Consider the following 15,000-nt stretch of genomic DNA (forward strand, 5'->3'; position numbering starts at 1 on the left):
AGTAGAAAAGAAAACTTACTGGATGCTTTAAGGTTTGAGTTAACAAACATTCTTACTGGTCTTAGTTATTTATTCCTTCATTCAGATTTGTTAAGTGTACATATCGTTCCGCTTTCAGGGAAAGAAAGTTATACTCAAATGAAGCTTATTACGGTTGGTAGGTCTTATTAGTAGTAATAATAATAATAATAGGTGAAATTAAACACAGGTTTATTTTTTAACAGTTTGTTATACACAAGTTATACATACAGTTCAAAGCACCGCAGGGTAACGCTCCAAATTACAGCCACTTCTGTTTCGTTTCTTTCTGTGTTGCTGCAGGAATTAGACAGCACCACAGCCGAACAGAACACAATGATAATTTGCTTTTCACAGGTTTATTTCACAAATCTAGCCAACAGAAAAGCGGAATTATTCAGTGCACAAAACGCTGTTTAGCTTAGTTTTGTACTTTGAATTGCATTTTTCTGCTCTTCAAAGTTCAACGTGAGTTAAAATGTTTTATATTTCGCACTTTCACAACATGATTCTATACTTCTTATACTTTTCCATAGTTTTAGACGATCAGCTAAAATCACAAACACACAGAGGCGTAATTTGAGAGGTTTACCCCGCCGTGGTCTCAGTTTTCCCCACTACAGAGGGATACACGTCATCTTGCAAAGACAAGGCCTCGCAAAAACTGAAGATGGACCCTAACAGGAACTACCTACAACTTCCCAAAACAACAAAAACAAAACAAAAAAACTGAGACGGCTCGGGAGCGTAAACACAACCCACGAAAGGCAGTAGTCGACGAAAAGCTGGGAGGATGAGAAAGCAGAGAAGAAAAACAGAACAGGAGGAGATAGAAAACACAAATAATAGCAATAAGAATAATAAACAGGAATATTCTGGGAACTCCTCTACATCGTGTTGTTGTTCAGCGGCAAACTCTGGTTTTATTCTTATGACAGCAGCTGCCTGAAGCGTTTGCAGACCCCCTTTAAACTTTTTTCCTTCAATCCGATCGTTTTTTATTCGTTTTTCCTGCTCCTTATCTTACAAAAACTGAACAGAGGATACAGGTGGTGTGTTGTAGCTGTAGCTCTGAGCCAGACCGGACGGTTGATAGGCACAGAGTGGAGAGTTTTGGCTCGGAGCTTGCATGCTGGAGTCACGCTTTGACAGGAAGAGGAGGAAGAGGAGGAAGAGGAGGAAGAGGAAGAGAGAATAGAAGGAAGAGAAAGAGTGGCTGTTTGGGATTTTATGTGACATAGCAGCTGCTAATGTTGTAACTGCTGGACGCTGTTTGTTTTCCTCATCGAACTCCACTCTTATCATTTGATGTTATTAAATGGAAATTTATGCCCCATCAGTTTGGATTGGAAGTACATTTAATTACTGCGCAGTTATTCTATTTGTTCTTAGTTATTACAGTTATCAGCTGCTACGCGCGGACTGAAAATTCGGTCAATTGACGATCTTCAACAAATATTTGACCAAAGATCGATCGATAATGAGGAGCGACCCCAAACAGCACCGAGGGGAGGAGGAAGAGGAGGAGGAAGAGGGAAGGAGGAGCGTCTATTTCTTCTTGCTGAACAGACTGAAGCGCTTCTCCTTGTCTTTCTCTCGTTTGCCCGGGCTGGACTCGGCCGCCGCCGTGGCGACGGAGGCCGGCAGCGTCTGAGCGCGTGCGGCGGGGGCGGGCGTGCTATGGCTGCTGGGCGTGACCTCCGACTTGTCGCCCGACACGGCGGCCGAGATGGCCGAGATCCACAGGTTCATCTCCTCCTGGAGGACGAGGAGAAGGAGAGGAGGAGCATTTATTAATGTCATGTCATTAATGAACTTCTTAATACACTGTGATTCATTATTTGTTTAAACAGCAGCCTCCACTCATGAAGCGTCCACAGGAGGAGAAATACATGAATATGTTAAATATATATTTACAACTCTATTACAGTGTGTTATAAACCATTTATTACAAGATGCTGGGATATAATAAAGACTAATGAATAAATATGTATATAAATTAAATAAAAAAGTTTCCAAACAAACAAATAAAGATATAAAATAAAAACAATAAACAACATTATTGGAGGACTGTAAATGTAAATGCATGCAGAGAGAAGGAGGCACCACAATATTGAGAGAAGAAGAAGAAGAAGGTGAACGTTTCTTTTCTTTAACTCACGTCATCTTTGGCTTGGAAGAGATACTCATTGCCGTCAGTGATCCTGTGGAGGTGAGACAACATATTAAACAGTCATCAGCGTAGCAGCTGATCTTTGCTCTCTCCGCCTGACGAGACTCCGGCTGCATTAGCTTCACTTCAGAACGTTGTTAAAGGAAAAAGACAAACTAACTGCATCGGTCAGAAAACCAAACACGCCGCCGTCGTCACTGTGGATGTGAAAACAAAGAGCATCAGGACGCTCACTTGAGCTTGAAGACGTGCTTCTTCTTCTTGTAGTCCAGCGCCACCTCGCACACGGCGTCCTTCAGGCTGACGGGTATCTCGCTGTGGTAGGGAATACCCTGACTGGCGCTCTTCTGATCCTTATAGAAGCCCATCTCCTGCTGATTGATCACACAGTACACGTTGTGCCACGACCTGCAGAGACACAGCGCGGGTCCGATCATTCATCAATACCTGCAGAGCTAATACCCACCGTGACTTGGTTTAATTCTATGCTGTAAATTCTCCGTTATGAAGAGCAGACGATCGATCTCTACCTGCTAGAAGCCTTCTTGTTATGCCCCTCCCACTCGTGTTTGCGGTGCAGGAAGCCCTCCAGCTGGGACGTGGGGGCGTCCTGCTGGGTCTTGGCCGGCAGGGTCGCCGCCTGGCTGGCCTTGCCCTTGCGAGACGCCCCGGGAGACCCTGCGGGGCTGGGCTCTGACACCCCGTTCACCACCTCGCCCCCTTCAACGTTATCCTGGAAACAGAAGAGAGAGAAGAGTCAGAGGAGGCCTGTGGGTGGATGGATCTCACATTCACTCTTTTACAAACTCTTTCTCTCTCAGACACAGAAGCTGGAAATCAGAATCATCTGAGCTGCAGCATGCAGAGCAGAGCAGAAGCACAGACCCTGGCAGGTCAACTCGGTGCACGAGCTTCACTCTGATCGAGTCACTACAAGTCAGTCGAGGAACGCATCACGTCCCGAGTCCTAAACACAGCAGACTACATGTGGCTGCATCACTGTGTTCCCACCAACCAGTAACCCCCCAGCTGGAATACAACAAGCCTCAGGTTTCCTCTGCGAGGGTGTAGGAATTTAAGTAAAACGGCCATGAGATCTTTTCTAAGACGTTATTTCTCTATTATTAGTCGTTAAAATGTAATCGGCCACAGTGACGTCTTCAAACAGCAGGTTTTATCCGACTCACAGTTCAAAAGATATTAGAAGATATTCAGTTTACTGGCAACAGCAAATGGTCACATCTGAGAAGCTGGAACCAGATAATGTTTGGAGTGAAAGAGAGAAAGAGTGTTTCTCTTTGCTGGTCCAGTCTGAGTTAAATCATGAATTACAGATGTCACAGTCAAGTTTAACGTCTTGTTGGATTTCATAAAGTCAAACCTGACTCACCAAGTCCCTCTGAACTAAACTTCAACATCAAGTTAATCTCAGAAACTCAACTAAACTGGACTTTAAACAGCGTTTTAATGCATTTTTAAGCTTTTGTTTTTTAGCATTTAATTGTGATTAGACAAACATCTGCATTGGATGTTACCAACACAGAGAGGTCACTCGGTCTGATCATGCATTGATTACAGATTTTAGGACATGCACAATAAATCACAACACCACTTCATAACACACAACATGGTGGACAGTGTGAAGAAAGACAAGGACGGGGAGAAGCTAGCAGAAGGGAAGAAACAAAAAACACAAAAAAATCTCAAACAATTATCCACAAAATTGCTTGGAACTCATTACTGGGCGTCATTATTGGGGAGGGGAGAATGCGATTGGCCTAGTATCAAAACAGATTTTATTTTTCCACACCACACCCACTCCAACCGGATGCTTATTACCCCGTTACTGAGCTCTTCAAGGGCTGGACGAATGGTGGACACTCTTTTTGAGAACAGTTCAGAGGCTGGACCAATCCTGGGAGCTTTAACTGAAGGCCTGCAAGAGCTGGACCGATCCTGGGAGCTTTTATTTAGAGCCTGGCGAGAGCTACACCAATCGTGTGAGTGTTTATTGGGAGCCCCTTAGAGGCTGAGCTTCTCCTGAGAGCATTTACTGAAAGCTCGATAAGGAACTCTCCCTGACAGCTAATCAAAGCTTGGACCCATTCAGAGATGGACCAATCCTGGGAACGCTTACTGAAAGACGGTCAAGGTCTGGACCAGTTCTGGGAGCTGTAGCTTAGAGCGTATCAAGCATTTTTGAACAATTGAGTACTTTTATTGAAATACTGAAAGAACTAGAGCGACCCCAACGATCATTTTATCTCTTCTGTGTCTGTTTGGGTTTGAAACTTGAAGCTTCTGTCTCTGAATATGTTTCTACTGTAGAAATAATGTGTGTAATATGTGTTTGACGTGCAGTCTGAGGTCTTATAACAAGGAAGCTTGTCATGATGTTGTGGCTAAATGTAGTAATGACTGAGCTGCGATAGAAAACTTAAGTTCGCTGTTTCTTCTTACTCTCCGTTCAATAGAACTGAACAAAGTAACGCTGCCTTTCTCTCATTCTCAAACAGTGGAATTCTTATTGGACGAAGCCAACAGCCTCCCAACTTTCTTTCAGATTCTCGTCGCACAGAAAAGACTATTTAAACTTGTAGTGTGAGTTAACACAACATACAAGGTTAATGAAAGCGTCACTTTGGCAAGAAACAGCAGCAACTACGTGAAGTTACAGAAATCCATATCATGTGAGCTAATGAACTCCTTCTCTACTCTGAAATCAAAGAAAATGGTTGATAATCTCTCCTATCATTATTTGAACTTCCTTTTTATTTTGTTGATCTTGATCCATGTCAATGAAAGCCGCCTACAAACCAAATAATAATCCGCCACAATATGTTTGTATTAAAATAAAGCCCCAGGATGAAAACTGGTGAAGAACATGAGATGAAGAAATACAACATGGACAGAAACATCAACTGAAATGCTAACGATGGTGACAGCATGCAACAAAAAAACATTATACATGTGGAGAGAAGTCACAACTACACATGGACAGACGAACCAGAACGGGTGAGAGTGCACTGATTGGTTCTGACCGGGTTTATTTTGGGAATGTGTGTTAGTCAGGGAACGACTGAAGGAGCTGGATGGACATGCAACAGAAACCATGGAGAGAAATGATAACAGTAAACCATGAAAACAACAGAGACCGATCATAATGATAACGACACAAAATCATAACTGAGTAAATATAATGAGGAGGATGGAAGACACACACACACACACTAAATGCTTATAGGTGAATGGAGGATGAGCTTTATGTAAGATGATTCATTCATATACACATAGTCAGTATGTACAATGATTATAATCAAGACTAAAGAAAAAATGTTATTTTTTAATTCATTATTATTAATTGGACTATTGTGTGAATGTGAATGAATAATTAAAATGTGTATTATTGACACGATTATTATTATTATTATCCAGAGTAAAGGACTGTTGAACATGAAGAAACTGAATGGTACTTTACTTTATGTGTGATGGAAAACATGGTGGTACACATTCTGCACTCTGTGGAAAATAAATATGAAGATGGTGAAGTTGGGCAGTGGGACGTAGACACACCTGGGGCAGGTAGATACACTACGAGTTATTTTCTTAAAAGTAACTTATAAAGTAACTTTCACCAAAATATCCGTCTATACAAAAGTTAATTTCTGTCTTGAAGAAAATATAACATGAGATAATGAATATTTTGGAATTCAACTACTCATGAATCTTTGATTACATTTTGAACAATTTCCAGATTGTCAGTGTTAATGATCGAGATAAACTTAGCAGCTTAAAATCTTTTATTTTAAGACAATAAGAGTAAGACATAATTTATCTGAGTATGACCTCAATATAGATAATATTCTACAGTATTGCAATGTTTCTGTTGATTTGTTATCATTGATGAATGCCTGCTTTATATGTGATGTCTTATTTTTTAGATTTATTACCGTATATCTCATTATGCTGATGACACCACAATTTAAATCTACAAAAATCCAAAAACTTGAACTGATCCACAGATTTAGAGATGGCCGTTTGTGGCTTTAAGACCTGGTGTGGGGGGGGTCAGGGCTGTGTGTTCATATTCCAGAGGGTGAGTTTATAAATGATGACGTAAAACAGCAGAAACATTAACAGTTGAGGGGAGAGGACGACGGGAGTGTCGAGCTGAGAGAGACAGAGGGAAGAAGGGAGGACGGAAAAGAAAAATGAGGCGAGGAATGGACTGAAACACTGATGTGGCTTATGTGTGTGTGTGTGTGTGTTTGTGTTTTTGTGTGTGTGTGTGTGTTTGTTTGTGTGTGTGTGTGTGTGTGTGTGTGTGTGTGTGTTTGTGTGTGTGTGTGTGTCTATACACCACTTATGCACTCACACTCACTCTCATACCTTTTTGCTAAATGTCTCAAAATGCAAACACTTAAATGTTTAAATATACATTTTCATTACTCCTGTGCTGCTACTGTTTGGTCACTTGTGGTTTAAAGAGTACAGAGCACCATTTAGTAGCACATTCATCATTTTTACTGTGGTCCATGTGTTTATTTATAATTTCTTAAATTTAGCTAATACAAAAAAAGGAATGTTGAGTAAGTGTAAGAAAATGAGCAAGGCCTTTTAATAAAGCCTGAAGTTACACTCTTAAAGGTGCAACACATTGAATTTCTCATCATGAAAATGCTTCTTTGAAATGTATGAAATGATTGGTGCTACGTTGGTGACAACTATAAACTAATGAGGCCATGGTGAGGCTGACCGGTCCTCATTTTCCATTAGTCCCATTTCTTCCTGTCCCCTGTTCCTCTTACTAAACAGGCTGTTAGAGGTGATTTAAAGGATCTCATCTTGTTAAAAGTAATTATACTAATATCTCAAAACAAAGCCATTGTCATCAGTTAAAGACTTATTACACTTAATAAGAAAGTATTAATCAGTAAAGGAGAGAAGCAAACAATAAATGCTGAAGACAAATGATAAATACAGGAATATTGTTAACAAACCCGGTGTGTAGTGACCCTTCTGTATGAGGTCAAAGGTTAATGTTTGGAGTGTGTGAGGTTATATTGAATGTACACATCATTAACGTGTGTGTGTGTGTGTGTGTCATGGTGCGGCGGTGGTCCTGCGGCTCTGCAGGGTGCTGCTGTATTTCTGGTAGGCAGGCGAGCGGTAACTAACCCTGGGAGACTCCTGATCGGACGGCAGCCCGTTCTGAGACACCGGCTCACCCTCCCTGCAAACACACACAGTACACACAGAGTTAGACACACTGCTGATGGATTTCACACTCCTACAAAACACACAACAGCTGCAACTGACGGCTGCTTTCACTACTGACTGATCCATCATTTAGTCTTTACACAAACTGCCTCTTTCCACACCTGCTTCTGTCTTCTGGCCTGATGAGGTCTTTCTTCAAAGATACAACAGTTGCTCATGATTATTTTCTCTGACCAACTGTCACAAAGCCCGAAGGCCTTCATTTTCTGATAACATACCTGTGCGGTGCTGCAGCGTCGCCGGGCTGAGCCTCAGTGGGCGGCGGTTGTCTTCTCTTCTCTTCTTCCTCTTGCGCTCTTCTCACTTCCAATAACTCCATCTGCACACCAAAACGCATCAGGCCTCATGTAAGAACCGTAGGAACACAACAGCGGCACGTACGAGTGATTTAAGAGAACACGTGGTTCATTTCCTTTTTTCTTTTTCTTAGGTAGGAACGAAGCTCGTGAGCGGTCCAGAGCTGTCGTACTGGTCGTGTACAGATAATCTGACTCTCCACAAGGAAAAGAAACACTCACTTGACGTAATCTAAGTTCAAATGATACCCGAACGAACTAAAAGAAAACATGTAACTAAGACAGAATGAATCATCAGATTTAGTGATAAGCGTCTCACCGTGGTCAGCCTCTCCAGAGCGGAGAAGCGCTCCTCCCAGGTGGCGGCCGACTTCTCGAAGGCCTCGTGGCGTTTGATGAGTTTCTCCACCTCGTCCACGTTCAGGCCGATCTCCCTGCTGGACAGGTAGGGCTCCTGACCCAGCAGCCACGCCTCGGCCACACCTGCGTCCCGGGAGAACTGGTGCACCTCCAGGACTGAACACACGTTTCCACGTTAAACCGCATTTACTCAGCGAATTCAGTTCATATGCTTTCTGAGAATATATGCCCTGACTACATGATTAACAACAACTCACCCAGTCTAAGCCACTCCCATCTGTCCTCCCACTTGTCAATCATGTCTTTCCTCTTGTCCGTCAACTGTAACAACTTTTCTTTAATCTGAGGGGAGAAAACAAAACTGTAAAACATCACAAGCATTCTCCTAAAATCCATCTAGACCCTTTAATTTACATGTTTCTTTGAAAGGGGGGTGTTTAAAACAAGACCTCCATCATTTCACTCTTAGAAATCACTGGCAGCACAAGATCCAGCTGCTCTGGTTTTTGGTTTATGGCGATGACATTTAACAACTGAGGTTTGAAGTCGACACTAAATATTGAAGGATATTGATATGAAAAACTGTCAAAAGCTACAAATCAGAAAGTGATGAAATGGAGAGGAACTGACTTTTCTTTTATCCAACCTGGAATGAATGCTGAGACCAACATGACGACTAAATCCATGAACAAATGCTTCTCATTTCTAACTGAACGCAGCGGATTAAAATCTGGAACCTAAAAATAGAAAGACTTGAAGTCCAGCTGTGTTCAGGATGTGGATTATAATTCTGTCTGCCTTCAAATAGGGAACAAATTAAATATCTAATAACTAACAGAATATATATCTGTATAGCTTTTAAATCATCTCATTTGAAAATGTTCTCCACCTCCTCTGAAGCGTAGTGCTTCCTGGCCAGCAGGGCTTTGCCCAGCTCGATGCAGGCTGTGAAGCTGTCGTTGCGGGCGTCGATCTCCGCCTTGATGCCCTGGTGGTTGTTCATCAGCAGCTCCACCGACGACACGTCCCTGAAGACAAGCAAGAAAACACACAAACAAACCACATCAACAGCGTGAAGAAGAGGATCCGGTGAAAGATTTTAAATGAAAAAGGCATTAATATTTATCAATCCAATGGGGAATTATGGGATTTGTAGTGGCTCAATAAACTGCAAGCTACGTTCACTTCCCTCTTCTATCACCTGGTTGAGTTCTCGGAGTGCAGCTCAGAGGCTGAAATGTTTCCTTCTGCAGTATTAGTGGAAGAAATTCTCTGACCTCTTGTGTGACTGAAACCCCTTCGAAATGCATCAGATTAAGTCCAAATGTCCCCCTAAAGGACCAGGAGCCCCCACGCTCTGTATTCATGTAGGCGTGTTGGAGTCTGAGACTCCAATGGGTCAATGTCAAAAAGTATTTCCATCAGAGGCGACTGTGGGAAGTGAAGTCATTTTAGAATAAAAGAGTTGAGAAATGTGTGTGTGTGTGTGTGTGTGTGTGTGTGTGTGTGTGTGTGTTTGTCTCACTTGTGTATCAGCTGTTCATCAGCAAACACTGACTCATCAGAGACAGTGTGGTCGAAAGCTCCCACACACTCAGTGTCCTTACCTGGGATTCTCCTGGGCCTCGATCAGGCGGATGACGTCCTCCATCCACAGCATCAGGTCCCGCACCATGCTGAAGAAGCGGAACTTGTCTCCGGTGTCGACCAGCTTCACCCGGCGGCCCTCCGCCGCCTCCAGCAGGTTCTTCCAGGCCTCAAGGACCTGAGGGGGGACGAGACGACAACCAGCAGAGTTCAGAAGCAGAGAGACCAGATGCTGGGCTCCTCTAACACACAGGTCGTCACTGTGTGGACCTGATAAATGAGGTTTCCATTTACTCAACCATAAATCAGGCTGCATGATATCAAGAATCTGCCTCATCGATCTTCCTTTACGGAGGAGCATCTTCACGAATCACAAAATGCTTCATGATCGATGGGGAATCATTATTTCTCATTACCCCGCTTCATTACCGGGAGATATTCTTCTTTATAAAGAATGTTAATATAAAGTGCAGCAGGATCCAGCACCAGGGTCCAGCACCAGGGTCCAGCACCAGGGTACTGTGGGGGAACAGAGCAGCCCGGAGAAATAAATAAATGGGATAAAAGCAAATAAAAAAAGGACGCATTCAAACATTCAGATTATGGAGGCAAAAGCAGCCCCCATGTGTGTGTGTGTGGGGAGGGGTATCCTATTTAGGGTATCCTAAATTAAATATACTGCGATAGAGGATTTGATCCTTGTCGATAATGTTTTCAGTGGATTATGTCAGCTTGTGTGTCCACCCGACAAGCTCATGAGCTGCTCCAAATGTATTTAGTGCAAAAACATTTAAATATACAAATGAATATAATATTAGCAATATGGGCTTCAGTGTGTTGAGGGCTCGAACCAGAACCACCACCACCACCACCACCCCCACCACCAGGAGAGCTGGCTAACCCGCCAGCTGAAGCAGCTGAGGATCCACTCAGTCAAAGTGAACAACCTCAACCTGAGCTAACTGTTAGCAAGCTAAAGACCCACTAGACATATTAATCTGTTAGCATGCTAATGCTAGCTTCTACTAGCTAAGTGAGCATGTGAGGTCGATAACCAGACAGTGGAGGTTATTTGCACAGACACTACGGTTAGCCAGCTACAAGCTATATTCTATCGATCGATCAGATGGCTCAGTGATGATCAGTTTCCTCTCAGAAACTAAAAATCTATTCTGTTGCAACAACAACAGAAAGTGTTTGCAGCCACTGTTGCACAACTGAAGACATCCAATATGGCCGTCAGCAGGAAAACTGCTGAGACGTTTTGATAAAACTGGATATAGATTTGGATTTAGCATTTAGAATGACTTCATGTGGAAAGTTGTGCTTGTTGCGTCTGCTGTGAAACACTGTGACTCAGCCGAACACCAGCCAGAGAGTTAACTGTCTAAGACCGCTCCGTTTCTTTACTTTGGCGAAGTGCAGACGTTTGCAGCTGAAACGCAGCCCTAACCTCCCGTCACAGTGCTTTGAATGTCAACACCCTGCTTTGCCTGCGGGTGGCCTGAGATTGACTGGCTGCACCGCTGCAACACAACACAGATGTCAAATAAATACAACATGTTTCTACCACATTTACCAGCTACAAGCAGCAACACAAGTCAAAGCGTCTGAGCTTCACGAAGCAAAGCTGCACAGCAAGTTCCTTCATATTCCTAATGGAAGTGTGACACTTTGACTCGTCAGTCGGCCATTTTCTTTAGCTGCAAACGTCTGCAGAATGAACGTCTGTTCTTCTTGGCAGACTGAATCTTCTCTAAACTATCAGTCACAGATCCATCGGACAGAGACATTGTTAACAGAGTTGATGGAAACACGGCTGCAGAGGACTGCAAGCAGCGATATTTTAACAAGCAACTACGTCAAAGCAAATGTGAACAAAAACATTCGATTGCACCACTGTGTGCAGCCGTTAAATATTCAAAAGATTTGAGAAAAGCTCGACACTAGAGGCTGAGAGGTTTTCATTTACACTGACTGACCAGACCCAAACTGTATTTGCAAACTACTGGTGGCATTTGTTTTATCCTCCTCAGAGGCCCAGGTGGGTGGAGTTTACAGCTTATTGGTACTCATGCAGCATCAGGTAAGTTGTCAGAGTCTGGGTCCAAATGGGTCCACCCACACAGCGACTTCAGAATGATATAAAACAAACTCTACAAGTATTTGCAAATCACCGGGTCTGTGACTAAGACTAGGCCAGAACTAAACTGCATGAAAATGACTAAAATGTCGCTAAACTTAATCAACATTTTAGTGGAAATATTAAAAGAAAGTCTAAAACTGCAGCCAAAATGAACACTGATGCAAAGCCAATGTTTTTGGTAAACGGAGTCTCACCTCTCCCTTTCTCTTCTGGGTGGACAGGGAGGATATGCAGGGAAATGGACATACAGGGAATGGTCAAAACACAACGCCATCAAAAACACTCAGTGCTTATCATTGAACAGTCCATTCTGATCGTCAGGAGACAAGAAGCTGTGGCACGTCATGGAGGTACGGAGGTGAAGATCCAGTTCAATCTAAAGCTGTTACTGTTCACCAACACTTTCTATAAATGTCTGTTTCAGATCTTATGAGTCTTGAGTTTGTAGAATCAAGAAAACGGCTATTTTATCATGAAAAGCAGCTTTTACTGAGATGGATGAAGACACAGACATGTTTGGAATAAAGACAGATGTTTGGTTGAGAACATCACAGTTCATCTAATCTGCAGCATCCACCGAGGGACTCCTGTTAACCCCTTGTGTCGACTTTAAATCCAGCGTCACAGTACACTTTAAATGGAGCTAGGCTAGCTGTTTGTGCTAAGCTAGGCTAATTATGGATGATGACTGATTTTCTCATCTCACTCTGAGGAAGACCGAGAACAAACAGATTTCCCAAAACGTCGAACTGTTCCTTTAACCATCAGTTTCTGTTGACTTGAGTTGAAAAACCTCAACATGAAAGAATACAGGAACAATCCTCAAGGATCTGATCTGTAATTATAATAATAATAATGTTTTCAGCCCTCTGCAGGTGAATTCAGATGGAACGTGACGTGAAGTTTCACATTCATAAAGACTCACTCACGACTTTCCTTCGACTTTGTGTGTAATGAAATTCACTTCGCATCATGTCTGAACACATTTAGTAACTCAACTAGCAGGAGAACAAGTTTTGCTCTCTACTACAAGAATCCATGCTGGAGTTTTTGGAATAAAAAGGAGGAAATGAGTCACATCCTTTCTTCACAGTATTAAAATAATTTCAGGTTTCAGGTTGATAAATGATGCTGGAAGATTTCCTTTAAAAACAATGTGCAGAAAAGCTCAAAAATAAAACAGAATTCGACTCAGCGTCACAATCACTGTCCGACAACTAATAACATTTGGAGGGAAATCACTTTATGATACGTCCTCATGGGCATCAATATGGTATCATAATGAGTCTCCAGTGAGTTAATAAGGATTAATATTAATACTAATGCTCCCTCTGAGCTCAGAACCATTAGTGAGGAGACTTTATCATGGAGCGTCCTGCATTTTGACCACGCCCTGTAAGACTGTAAGAGCTTATAATCTACAGCTTGAGTGACTTGAAGAACAGTGCTACACAATTTGGCATCTTTTATTAACCTCGCACAATCTTATTGCTCTTCTTCTTCGATATTCTTCGGGGAAAACAGACTCTACGAAGGATTTGGCTTTATTTTCCTTTCAGGGTGGCAGGAACAGTGCAACGTTAGTGCAGCAGCAGTGCAGCATGCATGAGGAACAGGACTTCATTAACATTAGTGCTGGGTCCAATTCATTAGAGTTGAGAGTTTTAAAGTCATGTGCCAAATACAAAAAAGGCCTGATACGTCAGATAAATCAAGTTTCTATATTGTCGGGTTCCCACAGCAGGGACACGGAGACCCACATTTACTGATTGACTTCAGAGTAAACTGAGCCCAGCCCTGATGTGGTTTATAACTGCTGCCTGACGCTGAAGCTCACCTCTCCTTCTCTCTTCTGAATGTCGTCAGCTTTATCTCCAGCGTAAGCAGACTGCAGACGAACTGCGTCCTCCTGAAGCTGCCGCACCTGAAAACCAAGAGGAGGGAGAAAAGGTTTCAGGCTGGTCTCGAAGACACACATCGAAGCATTTAAAGATCACGCCAAAGCTCCAGTGTCACGAGCTGAAAAGTGCGTGCTGAGAAGGTCCCATAAAGTAGGTGAAACGTTCACATCACGCAGCCTTAAAAAGCTGTTCAGTTTTCAAGTCACTCTTTAAGGAAACAGGAGGGAAGAGACGCAGCTTTTCTAGTGAGCACATTCATAAGATCTTCATGAGTTCAAATAATGGCTTTCACTTCTCTTTAATTGAGAGTGTCTTTTCTACTGAGACATTAAAACTATTAACATTAAATAACGTGAAATTTATGAATCTCCAGATCGTCCCAACAGTGTTGGATGGGGTCGAGGTCGGGACTCCACACCAAACTGAAACACAGCCTAAGAAGTACACAAGAATGCTTTACTTTGGGTCTTGTAATGCAGCTAGCTCACTAGACAACAAAGAAAAGGAGGTGCGTTCGTTATCAAAAGCCAAACGAATGTGGTCCAGGTTTTTCATGTCTCCAGTTCCAGATATAGGGTCTGTACCTGCGTTCCCAGCGCCTGGATGTCGTGTTCGAAGGTGGTGTGCATCCTCTGCAGGGTTTCCACCGTGTTCTGGTCCCGGCCCAGCTCCTCGGGAAGCTTCTTGTGTTTGTCCAGGATGCGGTTGAGGATCTCCTTGGCGTCGTGATAGAACTTGTGGAGTTCGTAGGAGGCGGCGAGGATCTGCGTCCGGGTGTCTATGAGCTCCAGCAGGTCGGCCCAGGCCTCGTTCAGGCCGTCCTTCCACTCCGCGATGGTGGCGGCGTCGCCGTGGCCGGTGTTGATCAGCTCGTCTGCCTGCCGGTTGACGGTGTCCACGCGCTCCTGGCCGATGTTCCCGGTGTCACGGGCAAATTCTCTGAAACGCTCCTGCAGCATCTGAAGAAGCACAAAAGATTAAAGACGTAAGTGGCAGTTTGGTACGGACATCGTGTGAAAGCAGCACAACAGCAGCTTTGCCTTTCAGTTCAGATGTGGTCAGTAATAGTTCTGCTGTGTGGTCAGACAGATACGCTTCGGGCAGCGGTTATACACCAAAAATACTAATGATGATCAGAAGGTGATGCAATGTGCGTTGTACTGACGGTGACGTGTTCGTAGTCCTGTCCCAGCTCGTGGGATCCGGCCACCACCTCCCTCTCAGCGATCCACTGCTCCA

At 43.3% G+C, this 15,000-nt stretch overlaps 1 protein-coding gene across 3 annotated transcripts in view; it reads right to left on the reverse strand.

Moving 5' to 3' along the window:
• LOC139294306 (spectrin beta chain, non-erythrocytic 1) overlaps window positions 1–15,000 on the reverse strand; it is a 63,769-nt gene that overhangs the window by 1,390 nt on the left and 47,379 nt on the right. For 2 of the 3 annotated variants that reach the window (XM_070916162.1, XM_070916160.1), the window contains exons 31-43: window positions 14,927–15,000; window positions 14,346–14,720; window positions 13,698–13,784; window positions 9,735–9,892; window positions 9,017–9,155; window positions 8,385–8,469; window positions 8,087–8,283; window positions 7,690–7,790; window positions 7,370–7,424; window positions 2,722–2,924; window positions 2,426–2,599; window positions 2,180–2,222; window positions 1–1,776 (exon numbers count right to left, since the gene is read on the reverse strand). The exon at window positions 1–1,776 is cut by the window's left edge and continues 1,390 nt beyond it; the exon at window positions 14,927–15,000 is cut by the window's right edge and continues 131 nt beyond it. In XM_070916162.1, the coding sequence (XP_070772263.1) occupies window positions 1,567–1,776; window positions 2,180–2,222; window positions 2,426–2,599; window positions 2,722–2,924; window positions 7,370–7,424; window positions 7,690–7,790; window positions 8,087–8,283; window positions 8,385–8,469; window positions 9,017–9,155; window positions 9,735–9,892; window positions 13,698–13,784; window positions 14,346–14,720; window positions 14,927–15,000 (1,901 nt within the window). In that variant the 3' untranslated portion in view covers window positions 1–1,566. Of the gene's footprint in view, window positions 1,777–2,179; window positions 2,223–2,425; window positions 2,600–2,721; window positions 2,925–7,369; window positions 7,425–7,689; window positions 7,791–8,086; window positions 8,284–8,384; window positions 8,470–9,016; window positions 9,156–9,734; window positions 9,893–12,054; window positions 12,070–13,697; window positions 13,785–14,345; window positions 14,721–14,926 lie in introns of all 3 variants that reach the window. The other variant, XM_070916161.1, reaches the window with a different exon arrangement.

This window comes from Enoplosus armatus, chromosome 12 (genome assembly GCF_043641665.1).
Source record: "Enoplosus armatus isolate fEnoArm2 chromosome 12, fEnoArm2.hap1, whole genome shotgun sequence".
Classification (NCBI taxonomy): Eukaryota; Metazoa; Chordata; class Actinopteri; order Centrarchiformes; family Enoplosidae; genus Enoplosus; species Enoplosus armatus.